The sequence below is a fragment of the Lepidochelys kempii genome, chromosome 23, assembly GCF_965140285.1.
Source record: "Lepidochelys kempii isolate rLepKem1 chromosome 23, rLepKem1.hap1, whole genome shotgun sequence".
Classification (NCBI taxonomy): Eukaryota; Metazoa; Chordata; order Testudines; family Cheloniidae; genus Lepidochelys; species Lepidochelys kempii.
Genome location: NC_136402.1, coordinates 13,175,109 through 13,197,965, shown reverse-complemented (window position 1 = coordinate 13,197,965; position 22,857 = coordinate 13,175,109). Strand labels below are relative to the sequence as shown.

General features: G+C 50.6%; 1 protein-coding gene across 3 annotated transcripts; it reads left to right on the top strand.

Moving 5' to 3' along the window:
• Positions 1–847: 847 nt before the first annotated feature.
• ZBTB45 (zinc finger and BTB domain containing 45) lies at positions 848–21,765 on the top strand. Of its 3 annotated transcripts, none has more exons than XM_073322010.2 (3): positions 848–940; positions 3,638–5,326; positions 21,230–21,765. In XM_073322010.2, exons 2-3 carry the CDS (start codon positions 3,823–3,825, stop codon positions 21,748–21,750), a joined length of 2,025 nt encoding a protein of 674 aa, XP_073178111.1. In that variant the 5' UTR covers positions 848–940; positions 3,638–3,822; the 3' UTR covers positions 21,751–21,765. The 3 variants fall into 3 exon arrangements, with proteins under 3 accessions (XP_073178111.1, XP_073178114.1, XP_073178113.1); XM_073322013.1 differs by lacking the exon at positions 21,230–21,765 and adding an exon at positions 7,426–10,552; XM_073322012.2 differs by lacking the exon at positions 848–940 and adding an exon at positions 1,309–1,533.
• Positions 21,766–22,857: the final 1,092 nt, after the last annotated feature.

Genomic DNA, 22,857 nt, shown 5'->3' with positions numbered 1-22,857 from the left:
TTTCAAAAATTTCTGCAGATGTTTCAAAATTACTGCCACAGAAATTAAATTTCTATTTTTTTTTAAAAATCCATGTTTTAAATATTTCTGTGCAATACGTACAAAAATAAATAAACAAACAAAAATTATGTCTGTAAATTTACATAGAAATATAGAGAATTTCTCAAAAAATATTAGATTTTCTCAAAATTACTGCCAAAAACAGAATAAATGCCTGTAATTTTTTTTAAAAGTTTAAAATATTTCTGCAAAACTAAACCCATAAAAACCAAAAACGAGTTCTGTAAATGTACATGGAAATGCAGAGAAATTCTTTAAAAATATTTTCAGATTTTCTCAAAACTGCTGCCCACCAAAAAATATAAATTCCTGTAATTAAAACAAGTGTGTTAATTAGTCTAGTAATTGCTAAAATATGCAAAAAGTATCTTTAATTTTAAACTAAGTTGCGGATTATTTTTAAAAATCTATATTTATTTTTTGCAAAAAATGAAATAAATAAATGCTCTTCAAGTCCTTTCGTTTCAGCCACCGACAATTAAATGTATATTAACACCCCCCCACACGCACCAAGCTCCCTCCCTCCACTGGAGGCGGCTCAGCTGCGGGGGAGCAGGGGGGAGCTGGGAAATCCAGCCCCGCCCCCCCTTGCAGGCTGAGCCGCGCCTCTGGAGCTGGGGCACGCTGTGGAGGTCACACCTCTTGTGGCCACTCTCTGCCTCTCTATGGTCGGCCGGCTACCATTGAACTTCCGGTCTCTATGGTTTTCCCAACCACTTCCGGTCTGATAGCGGCCCGCCATGCCGCCTCTCCACCGCTCACTCTATGGTTGATGCCCGCCAGAACCCGGAAGTGAATCTACAGTCGGAAACGGGGCGGCGACGCGGTTCCGGGTCACGGAGGGAAACGGCCCGGCGGGTCATGGAGGGGTCCCGAGGAGGTGAGTGAGGCCCCGCCCTCAGCCAAGGGCCTTCTGTCCTCTGGGGCCTCGCCCACAGGGCCGCTAAGCCCCGCCCCTAGGCTGGTTCTGAGCCCCTCTCCTCACCTGAGTCGCTCCCTTGTCTGCTTGGGGGCGGGAGCCCGGACTCCTGGGTTCTCTCCCGGCTCTGGGAGGGGAGTGGGGGCCAGTGGTTAGAGTCGGGGGGGGGCGATGGGAGCCCGGACTCCTGGGTTCTCTCCCGGCTCTGGGAGGGGAGTGGGGGCCAGTGGTTAGAGTGGGGGGGCGATGGGAGCCCGGACTCCTGGGTTCTCTCCCGGTTCTGGGAGGGGAGTGGGGGCCAGTGGTTAGAGTGGGGGGGGCGATGGGAGCCCGGACTCCTGGGTTCTCTCCCGGTTCTGGGAGGGGAGTGGGGGCCGGTGATGGGAGCCCAGACTCCTAGGTTCTCTCTTTGGCTCTGGGAGAGGAGTGGGGGCCAGTGGTTAGAGCTGGGAGCCCGGACTCCTGGGTTCTCTCCCCGGCTGTGCTCTTGACACCCTGAGTGACCTGGAGCAAACCCCACCCACGTGTCCGTTTCCCCCTCTGCCAGGAGGAAGGTGAGTACCTGCTGCAGCCCCCAGCCCTAGGACCCCACCTGTCCCGCTCTCCACAGCCTGCGTTTGGCTTAAAACCCACGAGATTTAATGATCCTCACAATAGGTGTTGGGCTCGTTTCTTTGCTGTGGTGCTTTTGGGACGTGTTCGCTCCCCAGCTTTGTATGGCAGCCATTGGGGGTCGACCCTCCCCTTTGTGTTTTATAAGGGGAAGCCGAGATTCTCACTCCAGGAGCTGGGGCTGGAAGAAACACCCTGCAACTACCGCAAAACCCAGAAGAGCTGGCAACCCCCACCGTGTACAGCGCTTTGCGTGGGGCGGCAGCGTTGCCTAGTGGGTGGAGCCTTGATTCATCAGACCCGGTTTCCGTTCCTGGCTCTGCCACTCGCCTGTGGGACCCTGGGCAAGTCACTTAGGCCTCAATACACAAAAGGATTTAGTTGTCCTGGTATCTGGGAGAATCACTGCAATTCACAAAGCCTGGGTGCCTAAGCTGTCTAAACAATGAATGGGCAGAGATCAGCGCCTTAGACTGCGATGCACGAAAACCAGCACACTAGTCAGGGAGCCACGTAAGCTATGTAAATGCCAACAGGAGGGGATGTGCTAAGCCCCCACCCACCACCTCTCTCTCACAGATAGATGCCTACGTCCAGGCGGCAGGGAAGTGCCGATTTCTGCCAGCGATCTGCAGCTGGGAAGGCGTGAGATGCCTTATGCCATTTTAGCAAGACGCCAAGGGAAGGGAGAAAATTTTAACCCAGTGGTTAGGATACTCACCCGGCATGTGAGAGACTCATGTTCTGTTCCCCCTCTGCCCTAACCCCCAGGCCGCAGAGTCATTCTCACTACCTTTCTGACCCCAATGACTCTTTAGACAGAGAGAAAGGGCGTGCGAGAGAGCGCACATGAGCGTGACTGTATAGTATAGTGGTTAGAGCACTTGCCTGGGGGGTGGAAGACCCAAGATTCAATTCTCCTGCTCCAAAGACTCTTTAATTATTATGTAATTATAATTCCCTCCCTCCCTCATGGTTGCTTTGTGTGAACTCACCTGAGAGGCCCTCCTGAACCTGCTTACCAGATCAGGCCCCACACGTGATTAAGGCAGGCAAACCGCTATCTTCCTGCATCTGTGAATCACTCTGAGCTCTAGGCAGGAGAGAGGCAGCTGGACACCTGGTGCAGGGCTGCTGTGTGCATCCCCAGAGGCAGAAACAATAGGCACCTAGCTGCTGAGTGAGTTTAGGCATCATAGGGTTTTCCCCCCGGGAGGTGGGGGTGGTAATACGATTCTGGTATAGGAGTGCCTCCTTTTGGTTAACTTAAACCCCAAAGCAACATAAACTAACCCAAACAAGGCATTGTCACGTCGACACTTGGAGCACTTTGCTAGCATAATACTAATACCTCCCTCTTATCTAGTGCTTTTAACCCGGTATCAAAGCGCTTTACAAAGGAAGATAGTATCATTATCCCCCATCTGTGGCACAGGGGCCGGCTGTAGAGGGGAATTGTCTTGCCTAAGGTCACCCAGCAGGGCAGAGCTGGGAATAGAACCCAGGTGTCCTGAGTCCCAGTGTCTCTCAGCTAGGCCCCACAGCCTTCTGTACCAGCAAGGTGCACCTAGCGTGGATGCAGCTTATACCAGCCAAACTGTGCTGGCCTATATCAGAAGAGCGTCCACCCAGAGAGTCAGACCAGTAAAATTCTAGCACTTTAAACTTCCACCTGAGCCCATAGCAGTGTAACTAAGCTAAGGGTTGGTATAGATACTAGCCACCCCCTACCCAGCACTCACTCTGGGCGCCACTCTTTCATATCCCTCCCCTTTCTACACCTTGCTTACCCCTTCCCACAAACATCCTTGCTCTTCCAACGCTCCTGTCCATGCTCCATGTCAGCTGAGGGCAGGGAGGGCCCCGTAAGGAGGAGAGGCGCTCAGGGTGGTAGGCAGAGAAGGGACTACTTGGGCTAGAAGCAGCTGTGCTATTTAGATTCATGGAGGTTAAGGCCAGAAGTGACCCCAGATCATCTAGTCTCATATCACAAGCCACCAGCAACCACCCAGCAGCTGCTGTTCCTTGTCTCTCTCTCTGTTTCAGGTTTTGCACGAAGCACGTCCCTGCAGCCCTGCTCAGAGCAGCATCTTGTGATGTTTCCAACCCCCAAGCTCCTCCACATTGCACTGATGCGTACCCACCCCTCCTGTGAGCCCTGAGCACTCCCCCCGCCTTTGGCACGGAGATACATCCCCCCACTTGCCCACTCGGTCCGGAACGAAGCAGCCATGGCTGAGGCTGTCCATTACATCCACCTGCAGAACTTCAGCAAGTCCCTGCTGGAGACACTGAACGGGCAGCGCCTGGGCGGGCACTTCTGCGATGTGACCGTGCACATCCATGAGGCCACCCTGCGGGCCCACCGGTGCGTGCTGGCTGCCGGCAGCCCCTTCTTCCACGACAAGCTGCTGCTGGGCTACTCGGAGATCGAGGTGCCCGCCGTGGTGCCCAGCCAGGTGGTGCAGCAGCTGGTGGAGTTCATGTACAGCGGCTCTCTGGTGGTGGCCCAGTCCGAGGCCTTGCAGATCCTGACGGCCGCCTCCATCCTCCAGATCAAGACAGTCATCGATGAGTGCACCCAGATCATCTCCCAGAGCCGCAGCCCCAAGCCGCCCGCCGCTGCCTCCTCCATGCCCCTCGCCATCCCCAGGCCACTGACTGTCAAGCCCCAGGAGCAAACCAAGGAGAGCCCAGGTGCTGTCGGTCTCCCGGCCTCCCGGCCCAGTGAGATGGAGCCCCCTGGCACTGCCCAGCTGGAGGCGCCCAAGCTGCTGTGTGCCTCGGAGGTGCGTTACAAGCTCCGCGACCTGCTCTCCTCCCAGCAGAGGCAGCTGGGGGAGGCCAGGGAGAGGACAGCATCTGAGGGGGAACTGGCAACCGCTGGCAGCGACGGTGAGGGGCCCTACAGCGGGCTGCACCCGGCTGAGGCTCAGCCCAGCTGCCACAGCCGCAAGCAGCGCCAGCCGGTGCGGCTCCAGCTTTCTGACGCCTTGCCTGTCATCATCAAGGACGAGGAGGAGGAGGAGGAGGAAGACGAGGAAGAGGAGGAGGGCGGCGGAAAGCTGAGCTGCTTCGGGGAATGTGGTGGGGGAGCCTTCCCCAGCTGCAGTAAGGCCAAAGACACTGGGGGCGGGAGTGGCGCAGGCGGGGCGGGCAGGAAGGATAGCGTCCAGCTAGACTATCCTGCCGTGGAGGGGCAAGATTTCTTCAGCGGGCAGGATGTCTTCTCCGAGTCCTTCATCCCGGCCTGGCAGAGCGAGGAGAGCGGCCACGGGGCAGCCCGGGAGGGCGAGAAGTTCCGCGCCGATTGCAGCCTGGAGGCCTCCAACATAAGGACGCTGGCTGGAGACTTCAAGCCAGCCCCGGCCAGCTTCCCGGCCCAGGCGCCCGAGCCCCGCGGCCTGGCGTTCGTCTCCTCCCTGGGCATCCAGCGGGAGCTGAAAGCAGAGGTGAGCACCGCCGGACCCAGCACCTCCACCACCACCAGCATCTTCCAGTTCCACCTGCCGCAGCCTGGCGTGGCCCAGAGCTTCTACAGCGTCCAGCAGGAGGCCGGAGCCGCCAACATGGTACAGCTCAGCCCCAGTGCCATGGTGACGGGCTCCCTGCACGGCGAGCAGGTCCAGCGCCCGGGGCCTTCCCGCTGTTCCGAGCCATCCTACCAGTGCAGCCACTGCCAGAAGACCTTCAGCTCCCGCAAGAACTACACCAAGCACATGTTCATCCACTCAGGTGAGGGGGTGTGGGGCGCTGGGGGCAGATGCCCTTTGCTCCCTCCGCGGCTGGTGTAAGCCGCAGGGTGAATTCTCTCACTGTGATTACCTGGAAGAGCCTCAGCAGGGGCGGCACTGGAGGCTGAGACAATGAACAGCCTCCTATTCTCCTGCTCTGGGTGGTGCCAGGGCGCTTATGGAGAGCAAGTGTGACAACTGCCCTTGCACCTGACATCCCCAGGGTCGAACCAGGGGCCTCCTAAGCTAAAAGGCCAGGGCTGAGGAGCTGGGGGCTGTAGCAGCTGAGGGGGTCGGCAGGGACGGGGACCCAGGACACACACACACCAGTGGGTTATATGGGCAGGAGGGCTGTTCCAGGGACCATCACTGGTGGGACTGGGGTCCAGGGTCCCTGGGATGAGTGGTGTCTCCTCCCAGAGTCGTGTCTCCAGTCGGTAAAGCAGGGCCAGCAGCCCCAGGTGAGGGAAGTGCTGTGTAGCGGGAGCCCTTGCCCCTGGTGCACCCTCTGGCGGTCTGGTGCAGCGCCGCCATTATGTCTCTGCCTCAGTTTCCCCTACTGGGCATTACAGAACATTACACAGATTGGTCTGCACCCTAGCACTCTCGCTGGAGGGGGAAGGGGCTGAGCTAACTTTAGTCCAGTCCCCGCAGGTCCCTTACCAGTGAGCCCTCTTGATCCGGAGTCCTCTTCCGGAATCAAGGCCTCTTGTCAGCAGCTGGGGAAAGGTCTCTCCTCTTGGGTCAAGGTCCCCACAGAGGTCGAACCGTGGCGACCCTTCCTCGGACCAGGACAGAATTCCTTTCCTTGGGTGCTTCTCTTGTTTCCTGGTGAGCAGGTTCCTCTGAGGCTCGGCATCCTTCACTCTGCCTCCCCGGTCAAGGAGTACACTTCCTCAGTTTCCTTTCCTGGGGAGATCCCCAGCCAGCTGCCCCTGAGACGCTCTCCCCTTAGGAGGTGTCTCTCTCTGCGTTCTGAGGACTGTTCTCTAGGGAGAACACTGGTGGTAGCTTCCTAGCCAAGTCCCCTGAGGAGTTCTTTCCCCAAGCGCTTCTCGTATCTGTTTACTTTCCTGTCTGAGCCTTCATAACCCTGAAAAAGGCCCAGGTGTTCCGTAACTAATTAACCATGGCCCAGCTACTTAGGAAGCCATTCTCCCCAGATGGATCTGGCCCGACTCACTCTCTAGCGGAGCCTGACCACCCACCAGGGCCAGCTGCCCTGAGATGTGCTGCAAGACCCCGAGATGGACACAGCCACAGAAGCGTGGGATGACACTGGGGTGGTGGTGGGGCCCCATGTCCAGCAGGGAGTTGGGGTCACGTGGTGCAGTGTAGGAGGGCATTCAATCACTATGTGTGGGGAAGAAGCAGAGGGCTTTTGCTCCCTGATCTGGTGACTCTCCACCCCTCCATCCCACTTGGCTGAGGGTCTCTGCCCCTCTGGCCAGGGCTCTGCGCTGTCCCCTCCTAGAGAGTCTTCCCTGGCAGTGAGATGATCCCCACCTCCATCCCCTATGGCTGAGAGCTGGTATGCCCTTGGCCAGAGCATGCTGGCCACCTCTTGTTCACCCCAGCTGGGGTTACACAGAGCTGTGTAGAAAGGGGCTCTCTCCTCCCCTCCCTGGGACAGCAGGCCTCTGGGATTGGGGTGCTCAGCATGAGTGAAGGGTCTCCCCAGAACTGTAGAAGAGGGACCCCTCTGCTCCCAGGGAGAAAATGCACCTATATACAGAGGCCAGTTTCCAATGGATGGTCCGTTTCTTCCCCAGGAGCTGTCAGCCAGGAAGCTGGGATTTGAGTGGTGGGGGGCAGTGTGTCGGGACAGGGGCTGAGCCTAGGGAGCCAGGATGGGGGTGGGGGGTCAAGGCTGGGGTGGGACGTGCGGGTGGATCAGGGCTGGGGCTCTGCCCTTGAAAGCTGGGACCAAGCGGTGTCAGGTCTGGTGCTGCGCCCTAGAAAGCCAGAACCAGGGAGGTCAGGGCTGGGGCTGACCCAGGGGTATCTGGGAAGCTGATCCACTACAGATGACGAGGTCTGGACTCACTGACCCCAGAGCTCCCTTCCACTCCTACATCCTCCTGTGCGGCTGTCTTGCAGGCGAGAAGCCCCACCAGTGCAGCATCTGCTGGCGCTCCTTCTCGCTGCGGGACTACCTGCTGAAGCACATGGTGACGCACACGGGCGTGCGGGCCTTCCAGTGCTCCATCTGCTGCAAGCGCTTTACCCAGAAGAGCTCCCTCAATGTCCACATGCGCACGCACCGCCCCGAGCGCTTCCAGTGCTGTATCTGCAACAAGTACTTCTCCCACCGCACCCTGCTTGAGCGCCACGTGGCCACCCACACCGCTTGGAAAGCTGGCGAGCCCGACGTGGCCGGGGGCGCCTGGAAGGAGAAGCCCGACCCAGGAGAGGGTGCCAGCGTTGCCGCCTGGAAAGGGGACCCAGCCACCGAGGGCACCATGGTAGCGTGGAAAGGGGACCCGGGCGGGGAAGGCACCATCGCGGCCTGGAAGGGGGATTCTGTTGCGGAGGGGGCTCTCCCCACCCAGCCCACGTGGAAAGGGGACCCTGCTGGAGAGGGCAGCATGCCAACCCACACGGCCTAAGAGAGTGGCCTGGCTGGAGTGGGCACAGGTGAAGGGGGGACCAAAGTGGGCCCATCTCAGCCCAGCCAGCCTGGAAAGGGGCCCAGGCCAAGCACAACCCATGTGCCCTGAAAAGAGAAGGCCTAGAGTAACCAACTTGGCCCAGAGAGGCATCTGGGGTACCAGTTACTTTCCTAATGCCCCTCACCCCAGCCGGTACGACGTGCACTCAGGACCGACTGGCTTGGGCAAGTCCTGTTTTGATCTCCAAGTTGAGTTCTCTCTCTGGGCTCAGTTCCCTTCCAAGCTTCGCAGTGGGCCATGCCTTGTGGGCACTCCGTCCTCCCAGTCACACTGGTTGGGAGCAGTTCCGTCACCTCCAGCAGACCATCTCTGAGCCATGTGACATCATGAGTAGAAACCAACGGAAACCCTAGCAGTGACCAAAGAGTCTTTCCGGCTCCCTGGGGAAGGGACAGAAAGGAACTACACAGCTGTGGAGCCCCTAAACCTTCCTTTGTGAGCAGTTATTTCTCCATCTTCAGGAGTTCAGCGGTGGATCAGAGTTCTAGCTACTCCCTGGCTACAGAATCCCTCACTTGCCATCAGCATATTCCAACAGCCCTTGTCATTGCAAAAAGGAGCTTCCCAACATCTTCCTGAGTCTGCGGACAGCCTGAAACAGGCCCTGGGAGAGGCTCAAACTACCCCTACCTGAAACTTAACAATGACTGTTTCAATGTCAGCATCACTAACTGCTGCTCTCCCAGTAGCTTTAGCAGCAACATCCAGCTAACGTACTTGTCCCACAATGCCAAACAACTCCCCAGTTCTTAAATCTCCCTGCTCACACCCCCATTGTCCCCTGGGAACGTGTATAAGACAGGGTTTGAAGAGCAGTGGTGCACAGAAAACGTAAGGCCAGAGTAACTAGAGTTGAATATAAAATAAATAACACGCTGACGAGGCACTGATGGCCCTGATGAAGGGGTTGCCGGCAGCCGGTGAATCCCTCCTTCTGTCTAAAAATACTGCACCCATAAGTCACGCCTGAGAGCACTGGAAGGAGATTAAAGAGCAGAAGTGGGTGACAAAATTTTAACTGAACCTTTTTTCAATGTAAAATGCAGATTTGGCCATGCCACAAAATTTCACAAATTCGTGTCGGTTTCGCCAAATGGTTTTGAGGGGAAAAAAATTAAAAATAACATTCTGAAAAAATCAAAATGTTTAATTCGGACTTTTCTGGGGGGGAAATCCTTTTGGTTCTTCAATTTGAAATCTCCTTGAATTTTATTTTTTAAACAGAAAAATGCTCAAAACAAAACATATCCTTTTTTTGTGGATCAAAATGACTTGTTTCAAAATTTCCTTTTATTTGAAAAAAAAAAAAGGCACACGTTTAAAAATGCTCAAAATCAAGCCAAAATATGTAGATATTTTGTTTCAAAATGACTGTGTGTTTAGAAACGTTCTTTAATTTTACTTTTTACAAAATAAAGTTTTAAAATACTCAAAATCTAAATGTTTCAACCCAAAATGAATTTTTTTAATTTTGATTTCCTGAAAATTTTCAGTCCAACCCAAAATGATTTTTTTTCCTGATTTTTAAAATCTCCAAGGAACCAAAATGACCTGTTCTTAGTCCCACAAGATTGGAGAGTCACTTTCTCCTGTTTTCCCAGTGTCCATTCATTCATTCTCCTGCTGGTGGAGCATAGAGTGAACACTTTGGATCACCCCTTTCCAAAGAGCCCAGCTTCCTGCCAATTCTGTGGCCTGCTCTATATTAAGGTTGGAAGCCACGACCTTCCTCCAGCATGTGAGAGGCTGTCCATGAGGTCTTCTCCATCCAGCTTTTGTTGGATCATGCATAAAGCTGGTGGGCTAGTATGGACTCCGATGTACTGAGCAGATGGCCAAGCCACCTGAGTCACTTGGGAAGACATTGGAGGCCAGTTGGGCCCAACACTTGACATCCTCATTCATAATGTGATAAAACTACTATATGCCTTCAGTACCCAGCATCCCCTCTGCAGTAATCAACAGTGCTGTGGCTGGTCTGATTCAGTTCCTGTTGTGTTGCCATGAATGCCTCGTTCATGCACTGCTCCAGGCAGAGAGACCTTGGCTGGACCTGAAACTTTCCCAGCTCCTTGGGCAAAGATCTCACACACATATATTCTGCCTCAGTTACAACAAGAGGGCATTGACCAGGACACAACAGTTTAGGCTGCTGCTGATTGGGGTCTGGGAAAGAGTCCCCTCTACCATGGAAACACTGGGGGAACCCCCTTAGCATCACAGAGGTCAAGGCCAGAAGGGACCATTAGATCATCTGTCTAAACTTCTCTATAGCTATGCTTGGCAGAATTCGATTTTTATTTTGTTATAATTTCGATGGATAATATCAATGTTTATTTTAAGCATTTTGTTTTTCAATTTTTATTTACCATAGATGTTGAAATTAAAAAGTTAAAACTTTTTAACCGTGAAAACGCAAATTGCAACATCCTATGTCAAATGAACAAACGAAATAGCCTTAAATCAGACTCTAGGAAGTTCTCAAGGAGCATTTTTCTTACTTTGCCTAGCTGTGAATTTCAGTTGTCATCCATGGAAATATTTTATCTTCAGTTTGTGGTTGTCTGGTGAAATAGATGTTCATCAATGTTTACTGATAAAAATTGAATCCTTCCAAGCCTACGCATAGCACCGTCCACAACCGCCATCCAGAGCCCTGCTCAGTATACCCGAGAGCAAGAGAGTCACTTTCTGAACCCATGTGTGGGGTGGGCCTAACTGGCAGCAAATTCTGGAGAAAAGAGGACCTGCCCAGCCGGGGATACTGAAGAAGCCCCACCAGTTCAGGGGCAGGAGCTTGGAGTCAGCCGAGGAGAATGAATGGATCCCACCCTTATTTGGTGTGGGACATGATCTGGGCTTCTTGAGCTCACTGCTGTCTCTGGCCGTGTGGCATACTGAAGCCGAGCTTTTTCCATGACTTTGGGTATGTCTTTGCTACACCGTTAACCCCGGTGATTAGCACCCAGGTTAAGCTAGCCCAGGAGTGAGCATCCTCACAGCAAAGCCCTGTGTCCATGTTACTGTTTCTTCATGCACACTCTAGGATTCTTTCCCCATCAGTTGTGGAAGAACTCATCTGTCCTTCAGGGAAAGGTGTTGGAGGATATCAGTGCTCAAGTGATGGAGAATCCATCACCATCCTTGGGAAATTGTTCTAATGTTCAATTACCATCACTGTCAAAAATGTATTTCGAGTCTGAATTTGTCTAGTTTCAACTTCTATCCATTGGTGCATGTTAGACCTTTCTCTGCTGGATTGAAGAGCCCGTTATTAAATATTTGTTCCCCATGTAGGTTCTTATAGATGGGATAAAGGCACCTCTGAACCTTCTCTTTGTAAAGCTAAATAGATTGAGCTCTTTGAGTTTATCACTGTAGGGCATGTTTTCTAATCCTTTAATCAATCATGTGGCTCTTCTCTGACCCCTCTCCAGCTGATCAACGTACTTGCTGAGGACTGAGGGTGAACTGTAGTGAAGACAGCCCCTCTCGGTGTCCCATGTACCCCACTTGAAAACAGGGGAGGTGTTTCTGTTAACAGGCTCTAGATTTTAGCATTCAGCATGGATCTGGAGATAAGGTGTTCTCGAGCTTCATTGGAGCCCATGTCTACTGGGTTTGTCTATGTGGGGGAGGGGGTGAGTGTCCCACTTCTTGGGACCACAGTTGGTTCAGGAAGTTAAAAGTATGAGCCTGGAGTTGGCTGCAGATACAGAGCATTCAATTAGCTGCAGCACTGCCCCATGCAGGTGGCTTTCCCAGCAGCAGGGAATGACCCTGCAAGGTTCTGACTGATTCCTTCATGTCCATCCTCTCCTCTCCCAATTCACACACACGCTTCCTCGGCAGCGGGTCTGGACAGGCCACAGGCTGCGCTGTGGGGCTGAAAAGAGTCAGGATTATTGAATGGCAGGATCTGGGCTCACGTTGCCGGGGCTCGGCAGTCGCAAGTCATAGACTTTAAGGCCAGAAGGGACCATTGTGATCATCTAGTCACAGAACCTCACCCACCCACTCCTGTAACGGACCCCTAACCTCTGGCTGAGTTACAGAAGTCCCCAAATCATGATTTAAAGACTTCAAGTTACAGAGAATCCACCATTTACACTAGTTCAAACCAGCAAGTGACCCGTGCCCCATGCTGCAGAGGAAGGCAACCCCCCCACCCCCCCAGGGTCTCTGCCAATCTGACCTGGGAGAAAATTCCTTCCCAACTCCAAATACCCTGATCAGTTGGACCCTGAGCATGTGGGCAAGACCCACCAGCCAGACACCTGGGAAAAAGAAAAGGAGTACTTGTGGCACCTTAGAGACTAACCAATTTATTTGAGCATGAGCTTTCGAAGTGAGCTGTAGCTCACGAAAGCTCATGCTCAAATAAATTGGTTAGTCTCTAAGGTGCCACAAGTACTCCTTTTCTTTTTGCGAATACAGACTAACACGGCTGTTACTCTGACACCTGGGAAAGAATTCTCTGTAGTTGGTCAGAGCCCGACCCACCTAGTGTCCTGTCTGGTTGTTGGAGATATTTGCTACTAGCACTTGCATTTGGGCCAGATGTCATAGGCAATCTCATCACACCATCTCCTGCAAAAACTTACCAAGCTCAAGCTTGAAACCAGTTATGTTTTCGGCCCTCACTGCTCCCCTTGGGAGGCTATTTCAGACCTTCACTCCTCTGATAGAAACTTTCATCTAATTTCAAGCCTAAATGTGTTGTTGGCCAGTTTACATCCATTTGTTCTTGTTCCAGGATTGGTGCTTAACTTAAATAACTCCTCTCCCTCCCTGGTATTTATCCCTCTGATGTAGTTATAGAAAGCAATCATATCTCCCCTCAGCCTGCATTTGGTTATACTAAACAAGCCAAGCTCTTTAAGTCTCCTGTCCCAAAGTAGGATTTTCATTCCTCTGATCATCCTAATAGCCCTTCTCTGCATGTGCTCTAGTTTGAATTCATCTTTCTGAAACATGGGCGCCCAAAACCGTGCACACTATTCCAGGTGAGGTCTCACCAGTGCCTTGTATAATGGTACCAACACTTCCCTATCTCTCTACTGGAAATACATCCCAGAATTGCATTAGCCTTTTCACGGCCGCAGAATACCGCATTATTCTGTATCTCTTTCTCGGATCTGCTCTGTTAGGCCTTGCCCATGACTGGTAATGGGATTTTGGCTCCAACATGCCTAAATCCCTTTTGAAAATTAGACTTAGGCTCCTAAATCAATTAGGCATGGCAATGCTGAGCACAGCAATACCTAAATACTTCTAAAAATCTGCATCTAAGTGGCTTAGGCTCCCTTAAGCCCTTGTCTACACATAAAAGTAGTATCTCTTATACATAGTGTTCCTATGCTTTCCTTATGCCTGGGCATCCCGTGACTGACTCGGTTATAGGAGTGTCATTTTCATGACATATTGCTGAAGAGTTGCTTTCATTGTGGCAGTGCACATCTCCTCTCCAGGACTTAGAAGTTTAGAAGTGTGTGCAACAAGAGTGATGTAGTGGTGGGAGTCTGCTATAGACCACCGGACCAGGGGGATGAGGTGGATGAGGCTTTCTTCCGGCAGCTCACAGAAGCTACTAGATCGCATGCCCTGATTCTCATGGGTGACTTTAATTTTCCTGATATCTGCTGGGAGAGCAATACAGCGGTGCACAGACAATCCAGGAAGTTTTTGGAAAGCGTAGGGGACAATTTCCTGGCGCAAGTGCTAGAGGAGCCAACTAGGGGGGGCGCTTTTCTTGACCTGCTGCTCACAAACCGGGTAGACTTAGTGGGGGAAGCAAAAGTGGATGGGAATCTGGGAGGCAGTGACCATGAGTTGGTTGAGTTCAGGATCCTGACGCAGGGAAGAAAGGTAAGCAGCAGGATACGGACCCTGGACGTCAGGAAAGCAGACTTCGACTCCCTCAGGGAACGGATGGGTAGGATCCCCTGGGGGACTAACTTGAAGAGGAAAGGATTCCAGAAGAGCTGGCTGTATTTCAAGGAATCCCTGTTGAGGTTACAGGGACAAACCATCCCGATGAGTCGAAAGAATAGTAAATATGGCAGGCGACCAGCTTGGCTTAATGGTGAAATCCTAGTGGATCTTAAACATAAAAAAAGAAGCTTACAAGAAGTGGAAGGTTGGACATATGACCAGGGAAGAGTATAAAAATATTGCTCGGGCATGTAGGAATGATATCAGGAGGGCCAAATCGCACCTGGAGCTGCAGCTAGCAAGAGATGTCAAGAGTAACAAGAAGGGTTTCTTCAGGTATGTTGGCAACAAGAAGAAAGCCAAGGAAAGTGTGGGCCCCTTACTGAATGAGGGAGGCAACCTAGTGACAGAGGATGTGGAAAAAGATAATGTACTCAATGCTTTTTTTCCCTCTGTTTTCATTAACAAGGTCAGCTCCCAGACTGCTGCGCTGGGCATCACAAAATGGGGAAGAGATGGCCAGCCCTCTGTGGAGATAGAGGTGGTTAGGGACTATTTAGAAAAGCTGGACGTGCACAAGTCCATGGGGCCGGACGAGTTGCATCCGAGAGTGCTGAAGGAATTGGCAGCTGTGATTGCAGAGCCATTGGCCATTATCTTTGAAAACTCGTGGCGAACGGGGGAAGTCCCGGATGACTGGAAAAAAGCTAATGTAGTGCCAATCTTTAAAAAAGGGAAGAAGGAGGATCCAGGGAACTACAGGCCAGTCAGCCTCACCTCAGTCCCTGGAAAAATCATGGAGCAGGTCCTCAAAGAATCAATCCTGAAGCACTTGCATGAGAGGAAAGTGATCAGGAACAGCCAGCATGGATTCACCAAGGGAAGGTCATGCCTGACTAATCTAATCACCTTTTATAATGAGATTACTGGTTCTGTGGATGAAGGGAAAGCAGTGGATGTATTGTTTCTTGACTTTAGCAAAGCTTTTGACACGGTCTCCCACAGTATTCTTGTCAGCAAGTTAAGGAAGTATGGGCTGGATGAATGCACTATAAGGTGGGTAGAAAGCTGGCTAGATTGTCGGGCTCAACGGGTAGTGATCAATGGCTCCATGTCTAGTTGGCAGCCGGTATCAAGTGGAGTGCCCCAAGGGTCGGTCCTGGGGCCGGTTTTGTTCAATATCTTCATAAATGATCTGGAGGATGGTGTGGATTGCACTCTCAGCAAATTTGCGGATGATACTAAACTGGGAGGAGTGGTAGATACGCTGGAGGGGAGGGATAGGATACAGAAGGACCTAGACAAATTGGAGGATTGGGCCAAAAGAAATCTGATGAGGTTCAATAAGGATAAGTGCAGGGTCCTGCACTTAGGATGGAAGAATCCAATGCACCGCTACAGACTAGGGACCGAATGGCTAGGCAGCAGTTCTGCGGAAAAGGACCTAGGGGTGACAGTGGATGAGAAGCTGGATATGAGTCAGCAGTGTGCCCTTGTTGCCAAGAAGGCCAATGGCATTTTGGGATGTATAAGTAGGGGCATAGCGAGCAGATCGATGGATGTGATCGTTCCCCTCTATTCGACATTGGTGAGGCCTCATCTGGAGTACTGTGTCCAGTTTTGGGCCCCACACTACAAGAAGGATGTGGATAAATTGGAGAGAGTCCAGCGAAGGGCAAGAAAAATTATTAGGGGTCTAGAACACATGACTTATGAGGAAAGGCTGAGGGAGCTGGGATTGTTTAGCCTGCAGAAGAGAAGAATGAGGGGGGATTTGATAGCTGCTTTCAACTACCTGAAAGGGGGTTCCAAAGAGGATGGCTCTAGGCTGTTCTCAATGGTAGCAGATGACAGAACGAGGAGTAATGGTCTCAAGTTGCAGTGGGGGAGGTTTAGATTGGATATTAGGAAAAACTTTTTCACTAAGAGGGTGGTGAAACACTGGAATGCGTTACCTAGGGAGGTGGTAGAATCTCCTTCCTTAGAGGTTTTTAAGGTCAGGCTTGACAAAGCCCTGGCTGGGATGATTTAACTGGGAATTGGTCCTGCTTCGAGCAGGGGGTTGGACTAGATGACCTTCAGGGGTCCCTTCCAACCCTGATATTCTATGATTCTATGACTGGTGTAATTAAAGCAGTATAAAGGTTCTTGTACCCACACTGGAAGGGAAATAAGCTATAATGGCATAATGCACCTTTATGCCAGTCTAATTGCACACACACCATGGGTTGCACTGGGATCGCTATTTTAGTTTTAAAAAATCACGATGACGTTCCCCCCTCCCCCCCAACTGACATAATTTTTACTAGCAGGACAAGGTGCTTGAGGTAATATCTTTGATTAAACCAATTTCTGTTGGTGAGAGACAAACTTTCGAGCTTTGGGCAGGTCTACAATACGGGGTTAAGTAAACCTAAGTTACGCAACTCCAGCTACAGGTTGACTTACTGCGGTGTCTACACCGCGCTGGGTCGATGGGAGAAACTCTCCTGTCGACATACCTTACACTTCTCGTTCCGGTGGAGTACTGGAGTCGACGGGACAGCAATCAGCGGTCGATTTAGCGGGTCTTCACTAGACCCGCTAAATCGTCCCCCGGTAGATCGATTGCCACAGCGTCGATTCTCGGAAAGTGTAGACATACCCTTTCACAGAGCTATTCAGAAGAAGAAGACACTGTATAAACTCGAAATCATCAATTTCACCAAATGCTATTACATCACCCTCCTTGTTTCGCTCATATTCTGGGGCCAACACGGCTACAGCAATACTGCAGACAATATTTTTTACTAGCACAAAATCTGGCTGTAGGCCAGGTTCAAGCCACGTGGGCACTTAAGAAAATATTACCCCATTAGAGCTTGGTTGAAAAATTCCCAAATTGCATTTTTGACAGAATGATTTTCTCCCTGTGGAAAGTCAGATTTCTTCAACAGTTTTTGGTTGTGGGTTTGTTTTGTTGCGTTTTTGTTATTGTTTGTTTTGTTGCTGGAAAATGTTTCAGGCTTTTGGTTTTTCGACAAAAACCATCACAACAAAACCCCATTTTCCAACTGGACTAGACATTCTGTTACTGGTTTAAATGAGGCTTATTCAGTTAGGAATCAGCCTAACCTAAACTTAATGATTAAAGGAGTAGAAAGCAGGTTGTGTAGTAATAGATTCATGGAGCTTAATCTATTTAGCTGGACAAAGAGAAGGGGTGACATGATCCCAGTCTTTAAGTACCTGCATGGGGAACAAATATTTGACAATGGGTTCTTCAATCTAGCAGACAAGGTCTAAGAAGATCCAGTGGCTGGCAGTTGAACACATTCAGACTAGAAATTTTTAACAGTGAGGGGAATTAATCATTGGAACAGCTTGCTAGGAGTTGTGATAGATTCTCCATCGGTGCAATTATTAACTCAAGATTGAATGTTTTTGTTGTTGTTTTCTTTTGTTTTTTAATTGATGTAGATCAACAGAATTATTTGGGGGCCGTTCTCTGGCCTGTGTCACACAGGAGGTCAGACTTGATGACTGCAATGGTCCCTTGTGGCTTTGGAATCTTTGACTCTATAAACTGCAATAAGATGCTTTGAAACTGGCTTTGCCCTGATTTAAAAATCATCCTTTTAGTTTATTCCTAGATTTGGGGGCCAGAAGTGACCACTGTGATCATCCAGTCTGACCTCCAGTGTAACACAAGCCAGAGAACTGCCCCCAAATAATTCTTGTTTGAACTAGAGCAGATCTTGAAATAAAACATGCACTCTTGATTTTAAAATGGACAGTGATGGAGAATCCACCATGATCCATGACCACTGGTGGGAACTTCCCCAGGGCAATTATATCCACCACTGGGAGTGTAACTGCAACTGAAGTTATGCAACTCGGAGTAGTCTAGTAAATAAAGCACTGGATGTTGGTGGTTAGGAAAGAAAGGGGATGGACTCGATGACCTCTCCAGGTCCCTTCCAGCCCGACATTTCTGTGATTCCGTGGGAGCGGTGTGTTGGCAGCAGGATGTTTTGAATGTGAAGCGAAGATCGTAAAATTTCACAGACTTAAGGTTACAACTACACCACAAATAAAGGTCCAATGCAGCCTGGGTCAACTGACTTGGGATCACAGGGATCACGCTACTTGGATCATGTCTACTGGTGTAGACATTCAGGCTCAGGCTGAACCCATTGCCCACATGGTATCCTGAATGTCTCCAGAAAGACGTCTTATGTGGATTGGAGCATTCCAAGATGCATTGTTCCTTAAGTGCTTCTTGATTGGCATATGTAGCATAGAACACATTCCAGTTATGTCATATATATTCATAAGCATATTTCCATAAAGCCTTATAGGGGGCACTGTCACAGTGACCATCTAGTTTAACCTCCTGTATAGCACAGGCCAGAGAACTGCCCCAAAATAATTGGATGTTTCTCTAAAAAATCTACTCTAGGAATTATTTTGGGAACGTTCTCTCTGCTGTGTTATACAGGACGTCAGACTAGATCATCACAATGGTCCCTTCTGGCCTTAGAATCTTTGAGTTTTTGTTTGAACTGGAGCTGATCTCTTAGAAAAGCACCCAGTCTTGATTTTAAAATTGCCAGTGATGGAGAATTGACCACAGCCCTTGGTAAATTGTTCCATTGGTGAATTACACTCACTGTTAAAAAAACTTATACTTTATTTCCCATCTGAAATTGTCTAGTTTCAACTTCCAACTATTGGATCTTGTTTGACCTTGTCTTCTAGGTAAGTATTGACAGGGATCAAGTCATCCCTCAACCATCTCTTTGTTAATCAAAATAGATTGAGCTCCTTGACTCACGTTTTCCAATCCTTTAATCATTCTCATCATTTAATCATTCTGGCTAGATTGTCGGGCTCAACGGGTAGTGATCAATGGCTCCATATCTAGTTGGCAGCCGGTATCAAGTGGAGTACCCCAAGGGTCGGTCCTGGGGCCGGTTTTGTTCAATATCTTCATAAATGATCTGGAGGATGGTGTGGATTGCACTCTCAGCAAATTTGTGGATGATACTAAACTGGGAGGAGTGGTAGGTACGCTGGAGGGGAGGGATAGGATACAGAAAGACCTATACAAATTGGAGGATTGGGCCAAAAGAAATCTGATGAGGTTCAATAAGGATAAGTGCAGGGTCCTGCACTTAGGACGGAAGAACCCAATGCACCGCTACAGACTAGGGACCGAATGGCTAGGCAGCAGTTCTGCGGAAAAGGACCTAGGGGTGACAGTGGACGAGAAGCTGGATATGAGTCAGCAGTGTGCCCTTGTTGCCAAGAAGGCCAATGGCATTTTGGGATGTATAAGTAGGGGCATAGCGAGCAGATCGAGGGACGTGATCATTCCCCTCTATTCGACATTGGTGAGGCCTCATCTAGGGTACTGTGTCCAGTTTTGGGCCCCACACTTCAAGAAGGATGTGGATAAATTGGAGAGAGTCCAGCGAAGGGCAACAAAAATGATTAGGGGACTGGAACACATGAGTTATGAGGAGAGGCTGAGGGAGCTGGGATTGTTTAGCCTGCAGAAGAGAAGAATGAGGGGGGATTTGATAGCTGCTTTCAACTACCTGAAAGGGGGTTCCAAAGAGGATGGCTCTAGGCTGTTCTCAATGGTAGCAGATGACAGAACGAGGAGTAATGGTCTCAAGTTGCAGTGGGGGAGGTTTAGATTGGATATTAGGAAAAACTTTTTCACTAAGAGGGTGGTGAAACACTGGAATGCGTTACCTAGGGAGGTGGTAGAATCTCCTTCCTTAGCCCTGGTCTACACTAGGACTTTAGGTCGAATTTAGCAGCGTTAAATCGATTTAAACCTGCACCCATCCACACAGTGAAGCCCTTTATTTCGACTTAAAGGGCTCTTAAAATCAATTTCCTTACTCCACCCCTGACAAGTGGATTAGCGCTTAAATCGACGTTCCCAGCTCGAATTTGAGGTACTGTGGACACAATTCGATGTTATTGGCCTCCGGGAGCTATCCCAGAGTGCTCCATTCTGACCGCTCTGGACAGCACTCTCAACTCAGATGCACTGGCCAGGTAGACAGGAAAAGAACCGCGAACTTTTGAATCTCATTTCCTGTTTGGCCAGCGTGGCAAGCTGCAGGTGACCATGCAGAGCTCATCAGCACAGGTGACCATGATGGAGTCCCAGAATCGCAAAAGAGCTCCAGCATGGACCGAACGGGAGGTACGGGATCTGATCGCTGTTTGGGGAGAGGAATCCGTGCTATCAGAACTCCGTTCCAGTTTTCGAAATGCCAAAACCTTTGTGAAAATCTCCCAGGGCATGAAGGACAGAGGCCATAACAGGGACCCGAAGCAGTGCCGCGTGAAACTGAAGGAGCTGAGGCAAGCCTACCAGAAAACCAGAGAGGCGAACAGCCGCTCTGGGTCAGAGCCCCAAACATGCCGCTTCTATGATGAGCTGCATGCCATTTTAGGGGGTTCAGCCACCACTACCCCAGCCGTGTTGTTTGACTCCTTCAATGGAGATGGAGGCAATACGGAAGCAGGTTTTGGGGACGAAGAAGAGGAGGAGGAAGAGGAGGTTGTAGATAGCTCACAGCAAGCAAGCGGAGAAACTGGTTTTCCCGACAGCCAGGAACTGTTTCTCACCCTAGACCTGGAGCCAGTACCCCCCGAACCCACCCAAGGCTGCCTCCTGGACCCAGCAGGCGGAGAAGGGACCTCTGGTGAGTGTACCTTTTAAAATGCTATACATGGTTTAAAAGCAAGCATGTGAAAGGATTACTTTGCCCTGGCATTTGCGGTTCTCCTAGATGTAGTCCTAAAGCCTTTGCAAAAGGTTTCTGGGGAGGGCAGCCTTATTTCGTCCTTCATGGTAGGACACTTTTATCACTCCAGGCCAGTAACACATACTCGGGAATCACTGTAGAACAAAGCATTGCAGTGTATGTTTGCTGGCATTCACCCAAAATCCGTTCTTTCTCTCTCTGTGTTATCCTCAGGAGAGTGAGATATAATTCATGGTCACCTGGTTGAAATAGGGTGCTTTTCTTCAGGGACACTCAGTATTGCCCATTCCTGCTGTGCTGTTTGCCTGTGGCTGAACAGAAATGTTCCCCGCTGTTAGCCACGGGGAGGGGGGAGGGTTGAGGGGGTAGTCACGCGGTGGGAGGAGGCAAAATGCGACCTTGTAACGAAAGCACATGTGCTATGTATGTAATGTTAACAGCAAGGTTTACCCTGAAAGAGTGTAGCGACTGTTTTATAAAATGTGTCTTTTTAAATACCGCTGTCCCTTTTTTTTTCTCCACCAGCTGGATGTGTTTCAATGATCACAGGATCTTCTCCTTCCCAGAGGCTAGTGAAGCTTAGAAAGAAAAAAAAACGCACTCAAGATGAAATGTTCTCCGAGCTAATGCTGTCCTCCCACACTGACAGAGCACAGACGAATGCGTGGAGGCAAATAATGTCAGAGTGCAGGAAAGCACAAAATGACCGGGAGGAGAGGTGGAGGGCTGAAGAGAGTAAGTGGCGGGCTGAAGACAGGGCTGAAGCTCAAATGTGGCGGCAGCGTGATGAGAGGAGGCAGGATTCAATGCTCAGGCTGCTGCAGGACCAAACCAGAATGCTCCAGTGTATGGTTGAGCTGCAGCAAAGGCAGCTGGAGCACAGACTGCCACTGCTGCCCCTCTGTAACCAACCGCCCTCCTCCCCAAGTTCCATAGCCTCCACACCCAGACGCCCAAGAACGCGGTGGGGGGGCCTCCGGCCAACCAGCGACTCCACAACAGAGGATTGCCCAAAAAAAAGAAGGCTGTCATTCAATAAATTTTAAAGTTGTAAACTTTTAAAGTGCTGTGCTTAAAGTGCTGTGTGGCATTTTCCTTCCCTCCTCCACCACCCCTCCTGGGATACCTTGGTAGTCATCCCCCTATTTGTGTGATGAATGAATAACGAATGCATGACTGTGAAGCAGCAATGACTTTATTGCCTCTGCAAGCGGTGATTAAAGGGAGGAGGGGAGGGTGGTTAGCTTACAGGGAAGTAGAGTGAACCAAGGGGCGGGGGGTTTCATCAAGGAGAAACAAACAGAACTTTCACACTGTAGCCTGGCCAGTCATGAAACTGGTTTTCAAAGCTTCTCTGATGCGTACCGCGCCCTCCTGAGCTCTTCTAACCGCCCTGGTGTCTGGCTGCGCGTAACCAGCAGCCAGGCGATTTGCCTCAATCTCCCACCCTGCCATAAACGTCTCCCCCTTACTCTCACAGATATTGTGGAGCACACAGCAAGCAGTAATAACAGTGGGAATATTGGTTTCGCTGAGGTCTAAGCGAGTCAGTAAACTGCGCCAGCGCGCCTTTAAACGTCCAAATGCACATTCTACCACCATTCTGCACTTGCTCAGCCTGTAGTTGAACAGCTCCTGACCACTGTCCAGGCTGCCTGTGTACGGCTTCATGAGCCATGGCATTAAGGGGTAGGCTGGGTCCCCAAGGATACATATAGGCATTTCAACATCCCCAACAGTTATTTTCTGGTCTGGGAAGAAAGTCCCTTCCTGCAGCTTTTGAAACAGACCAGAGTTCCTGAAGATGCGAGCGTCATGCACCTTTCCCGGCCATCCCACGTTGATGTTGGTGAAACGTCCCTTGTGATCCACCAGAGCTTGCAGCACTATCGAAAAGTACCCCTTGCGGTTTATGTACTCGCCGGCTTGGTGCTCTGGTGCCAAGATAGGGATATGGGTTCCGTCTATAGCCCCACCACAGTTAGGGAATCCCATTGCAGCAAAGCCATCCACTATGACCTGCACATTTCCCAGGGTCACTACCCTTGATATCAGCAGATCTTTGATTGCGTGAGCTACTTGCATCACAGCAGCCCCCACAGTAGATTTGCCCACTCCAAATTGATTCCCAACTGACCGGTAGCTGTCTGGCG